Source organism: Macrosteles quadrilineatus, unplaced genomic scaffold (assembly GCF_028750875.1).
Source record: "Macrosteles quadrilineatus isolate MER2022 unplaced genomic scaffold, UCM_ALF_1.0 Scaffold_5__1_contigs__length_97177068, whole genome shotgun sequence".
NCBI classification, from domain to species: Eukaryota; Metazoa; Arthropoda; class Insecta; order Hemiptera; family Cicadellidae; genus Macrosteles; species Macrosteles quadrilineatus.
The window spans coordinates 45,156,517-45,162,794 of NW_026542598.1; the positions used below are offsets into that span (position 1 = coordinate 45,156,517).

At 32.4% G+C, this 6,278-nt stretch overlaps 1 protein-coding gene across 7 annotated transcripts in view; it reads left to right on the forward strand.

The window, feature by feature from the left end:
- LOC128994159 (ecotropic viral integration site 5 ortholog-like) overlaps nt 1-5,567 on the forward strand; it is a 130,825-nt gene extending 125,258 nt beyond the window's left edge. For 6 of the 7 annotated variants that reach the window (XM_054418485.1, XM_054418484.1, XM_054418486.1 and 3 more), the window contains one exon: nt 3,081-5,567. In XM_054418485.1, the coding sequence (XP_054274460.1) occupies nt 3,081-3,212 (132 nt within the window). In that variant the 3' untranslated portion in view covers nt 3,213-5,567. Of the gene's footprint in view, nt 1-302; nt 350-3,080 lie in introns of all 7 variants that reach the window. The other variant, XM_054418483.1, reaches the window with a different exon arrangement.
- The last annotated feature ends 711 nt before the right edge of the window (nt 5,568-6,278 follow it).

A 6,278-nucleotide genomic window follows, 5' to 3' on the forward strand; every position in this document is an offset into this window, starting at 1 on the left:
GCGGAGAACTGGCTGTGTTGGCATCAACATGAGAAAGAAAGTCACTTGCAACTTTGTTTGGCGGAGGTGTTCAATTTATCCGAGCAGCTGTGCAAAAGTGTACAGCTGGCGACCCAACTAGAAACAACAAACTAAAAAAATTGTTTTATATCTCAAATAAATCAATAAGGTAAAAATGTAATCCCTCCATTTATTTAGTACGAAGAAAATAAAGTACTTCATACTTTACAACAATAACAATACTATGAGGAATGTATACAATGTACATACATGCTTGTTGTACATAACCGATGTTTTCTCAGTTTCCGACACCAACGAGTCCCGACTGTGAACCCTGGAAGTGGCTTGAGTAAGTCGGAAAACATGTAAACATGTAAAGAAGCATGTGAAGTAAATGTAGCATGTAAACCAACTTTATTTTTTGTTTTGCCGTTTCTTGTAGTTTGTGTGTTAGTTGGTCCTCAGTATTTGTTTGGATATTTTGTCATGAATGAGATTTATTGTATTAGGGCTACTATTACTATTACTAATACTTGATTAATAGCAAACTGATCTCGTCAATGCTGACTTAAAACTAACATAAATCGAGTATTATATATTTGTTTAAACACAAGATGCTCGAGTAACTGTTTTTGTGCCATAATTTTGTAACAACTGTGATTTACAATTACAAGTGTTCCTTGCGGTATACTTAAATCTTAATCACTTAATTGTTTTTACTGTTCAGTTTTGGTTTCTTGTTGAGATTAAATTGTGTAATTTTCACTTAGACATTTGAAAGTGTTTACAACGTTTATCTATGGTTTGGTTGTTTTGTATTCTAATTTCTTTGTGATATGTATGAGATCGATTAATTTGATGTTTTGTTTTAAAAATTATTTTGTGGCTAATTTTGTGAGTAGTATCATGTTGTTTTTTCATTTTGTATTTAGTTTCATAAACTTTACCAGCAGAACTAAGACTTCTAAGGTGGCCTCTCAGGTCCAATTTAGTTATTTTTTATTACTCTTATACCGATTCCGTTTTGTCTTACAATCTTTATCCAATTTTATTCCCCTACTGAATGTATACCAAAATTGTCTTATTTAGTAATCTTCTTCGTCAGTTGTGAAATCCAGTACCGTAGTTAATTTTATTTATGAGATAAATTAGTGAATACATGATGGATGCAGCATCTTCACTTAAATGGTTTTATCTGTTGATAAGCTATCAGTAAGTGGCTGTTTACTGTACTTCCTTCCTGTTTATCTGAGCTCCCCAGATAGTTTGAGATCACTGTCCTGTGTGTTTGTGTATTTTAGAGTCATTCCAGTCAATACGACTATCAGTTAGCTCTGGGAACAGTGTATTGTTGTAACCAATTCCATTTCAAAGTTGACTCTCTAAACAGATTGGATTTCTTCGTAAACTTGACTAACTCTAGATCAAACACTAATAACATCTTCAGATCTAAATTTTATTCATAGGAGAGCAAGTACTTATCAAATATTTTTTCCACTCGGAATCCTTCTCATCTAGTTGTATAAATGTAAATAGAGGTGTTCTTCATAAACTTAATTGATTCTATTTAAACTCAAAATAAATCTCCAGCGCTGCCCATAGAAGATTGTTTACCTAATAAAATTATTTTTCAGATTCCGTAGATTTTTTCATCTTTGTATACTCATTTTGTTTTGAGTAGAATGTAATGTATTATTTTGGTGTAAGAACAAAAGCTTTTATATTTAATTACCTCTCAGTTTCAGAAAACATTTCAGTCAATCAAATTTCTTAATAACTGACCATCAACTTAAGAAAAAATATGGGAAAAGGTTTGAAAAGAAAAAGTATAAAATTACTATAAGATTAATTTCGCTGTGTTTTTAGCTTTAATGGATGTATTTCGTTTATTGTTTTCAGTTTTCTGTAGATGTTTGTGCTTCCTGCTCTCCAGCTTTAGTAAAACTAGTGTTAAAACCTGTAGGGTGTTTATATTTGTTTTTCTTGTTTACTTGTTAATTGTTTTAAGTAGTAAAAAAAAAACTGCCATCCCTGTTGTATGCTTGATTCCCTTTTGTTCGGATTTTGGATTTTTCGCAAAATTTAGCTTTTGATTTACGTTCTCAATACTTTGTCCATAACCGTGTAAACATAAATAACAATTACAACATATTTGTATATTGCTATCATGAATGTATAAGTTTTATTAATTTCCATTATTATTTTAGCATAACACTGTACTACTGGACACGCAATGAGTGGTTTTGGGAACCATTCATTCTTGTATGAACTTGTTATGGTTCAGTGAAGGTGTAAGAGCAAGACATAGTTAACTGTATGATGATTTTTTTACACCAATTACACCTTGTAAAATATATATTGTTATCTCTTCGGATTTGATTGAAATTTGCGAGCTCAAGTTTCCACTGGAGTCAAGTACCAACAAATTTAATTTTGAGAAAGGTGTGAATTTCTACTGGGTTAAAAGCATATTTTCCACTGACTGCACCCTTATGGTACGCTTTCATTTCAATAAGTTCTATAGTTGTTTTTACCCAGCGGCACATTTGCTAAACAGTTTTTTTTTTTAAACAGGTATTAAGGCACACGTCAAAAACACAAATCCCACGAGATTAAAAGCAATCGTAACTTACAACTCAGACGGCAGTAAAAAATTATTAAAAAATTTGCTGATCTGTACAGGTGCAAGAGTTCTGAATTTTCATTTCAAAATCTGACTTAAGTCCAACTATGTACAGTAAAAGCAAATTTAGCTACTTCAAACTTATTTGGTAACATTATAGTGCCGTAACCTGTTAAATTCTAATGTTTACAACCAAATATCAGCTTAGAAATCTGCTAGAATCTAAATTACTAAGTAAATTAAAATGAAAGGCTATTTTACCTTGGATCCTTGTAGAAGTAACAAGCTTTGCTTATATTGAGGTTTTCAAAACTTTGAACATGCACACATTTGGACAGAATCACTTAATAGAACACATAAAATTGCTAATATTTTGTACATCCAAATTTAGGAAAAAAACTATTTTACCTTCCCATTATTTTTTTAGACGGTACTTTATAATTTTCTATTGTTTCAGATCATGAGGTTAGAGTCGTGGAAAGCCCGACACACAGATGGCGGGGCTCCGCTCCCCTTCCCCCGCTCTGGGTCCGTCGACACAGAGAGTGAACATGACGAACAAGACTTGCAGCTGCAGCCCCCCACCTAACACCAGTACTACCCTCAATGCCTACGACAATGCAAACTCGAGAAAATAATTTGTTTAATAAGGCTGTGAAATCGGTCCATTCAGGAACGCAATTTGTTTCAATCAACAGGATGCAGACAGATTAAAATCGGTGTGTTTCTTCAAAAGAAAAAACTCGGTTTTAAGGTTTTGAGCAGAATCGCCTAGGGCGTTTTTTACTAATAAGGAAATAATACTATGAAAGTAATTTTATCCATGTTTAGGAATTATTATCGTAATCGTAAAAAATATTATTAATCTTAACTAGAGTGAATTAATCAAACCATTTGAAATATTAGCAAATTTAAATATTTGTAATTAACCTCAAAACAAGGAGTGATAGGCTACAAAGTTACTGTTAGACAAATTGGAACTGAACATGAAGATAGACTAAATTTTAAAACTACCCGTCGTTACAGGCAGCTTAATTAACTTTTCAACCAACATAAAACATAAAATGAAGTGCCTGTAAGTTGTACAGAGAAAACTAGCTTTACTCATTCCGATATAAATATTGTTGCTTTTTACCAATTTTACTGCGACTGACGAATTAAAATGTTGTGTGACTGTGTTTCACTCCTACAAAAAAATGAGAAAATGTGTAAAGAAAGACTACTTTGTGAAACTGTGCTTGCAGGGTCTTTTCTATCTGTAAATTAGACGAACATACTCTTCGAAATATCAATCTATAAATGGTTATTGTAGAATTTATACTCGATATCGCAGTATTTTGTTTACTATAAACTAGGTGTAAGTTGTACATTTCTATTAGTTATAACTATTACTCTTTTGTTCCGTCCCTTATTTAACACGTAATAAATTATTGATTTTCCTTATTTAATTATTATAGTTTTAAATGTATCCGATGCTCATAATGGTGTGATCGTAATGTAACGTAGGAAACGTAAGATTAGGCGTTGCATGATTAGAGTGTTGTATGTCTATGATAATCGGTATGTCATGTAAGATTGTAAATAGTAGAGAAATTTTACATAAATCGATGTTGCCCTGTTAGAGATCTTTATATGTGCAATGTAAAGGCACCCTGTAATATTCTTTTATCTAACACTTTTGAATATAGATTTTTTTTTTTTTTACTCTGAAAGAAAGATGCAGTGTGTCAAATTCGGTAATGTTTACCTACAAAAACCCTAATCAATCCATAGTACCTTTTTTTATATATTCTTTAATGTTAATTTGGGTATGTAAGTTGAATTTTTTTACGCTTTAATACTTTTTGCGTACAAAACATTCATCATTTTGGACCTCACACAGGATATTATATTATTTGAGTTTGTGTGCTGTTCATTGTAAAATCTTTCCGACAGCTTCAACTCTATATTCACACCCGACACCCGACACCCGACACCCGTCATATCCTCCAGTAAGCTAGTTATCACCTCGGGTGACTCATAGTCTTTATTAGATGTAAGTTTATGTTTGTGATAATTTATTAGGGACTTGGCAATATTCGGTTCACCCCGGGACCATGTAATTAGTTCAGCAATACAGTTTAGTGTGTTGCCTACTCTTATCTTCTCCTAGTTTTCAGCTTATTTTAACTTTTCGAACAGGTGTAAACATTTTGAGTAAATTGGTAACAAATTCCCAATTTACAACTGATTTAATCAGTGTTGAGATTATTCCGAATAACCAAAGTGCCAATTTTGAAAGTGGCTTAGAAATTATAAAATGTCAGTCTGGTAAAGTGTTTTTTTGTCATTTAAATGTTTAACCCTACAATTTTTAAATGGTAATGAAAGTGTTAAGAGATTTGTCAGTTTTACATAGATTGGGCCAATAATAGGAAGATAGTGAAAATTAATTATGTTTTTAAGCAACTGATTGTTTGACTTTCAGTATCCTCCAAACTCAAGATACTTCCATCAGAATAGAATAAACATATTTACTATTGGTCACAAGTTAATGGATGAAAATTCCACAAGTCTTAAACAATCAATTATAAAGTTAGTTTTGTAACACTACTTCACATTGTTTTTGTAAACCCTTTTACTATTTAGTGTTAATTATAATGCCAAGAAGTAAGTACTATTACCAAAGGCAACCGTTTATTACTTTTTTTTATATTTTATTATAAGTTTATTTTCAAAAAGTTAATAGTTTTTTTTATGAATTGTTTAAAGAGTAGGCCTTTTTAATACTTAAAATTGTAACTCTAAATCAAAGAATTAATATTTAGAGTAACTGTACAAAATGAACTGGAAGCATAGATGTTTGTACTTATTGAATTGTATTAATTTTTACTATGTCGTACTAAATGTATTTTAAAGACATTCGTTCTTTTGTAACAAATTGGATAACTTTTATATAAGTTAAAAAAAACTATTTTATTCTTAATGTGATAGTTGTTGGGTTAAAATGAACCAATAAACCTTCATCATTCCAAGTATGACTTATTGTGTCCTACTTCCTGTATTTTGACAAGAATCTTTCTTCCTCATATGCTTGATATTTTCAATTGAACCCTCTATGAATTAATTTCATTTTTAAAACACGAGAGATGACTCGTGGATTTTTCTGGGCAAACTGCCGCAGTACCCTGTCTGCGGTATGGGTATTCATACCGCCTCGACAGATACACCGGTAGCTGTATGGTAGGGTACACACACTGGCGCGGTACGCTGTACGCAGGCCAATTGCGTTTATTCCAGGACAATGAGTCAGTCAGAACGAAGATATGCTCAAGTAGATAAGGAAGCACTTACCATCATTGGAGGGATTAAGAAACTTTACAATTACTTATATGGGAGGCATTTTGAAATTAGAACAGATCATAAGCCACTTCTGGGTCTTTTCACTGTGGATAAACAAACACCAAACACACTGTCACCTCGAATAACGCGGTACTTCTATCAATCGATCAGTAGGCTAACTCAACTGACAACTGCTTTACACTGAGAATATGCGTACCGTTGAAATGACGCACAGAAAAAATAGAGCATGCAGCATTTTTGCGGTACAAGGGTAAATTGTATCGAACGGGTGGCGGCATACCGTGCCAGTGTGGGCACTACCATTAGCTCACGT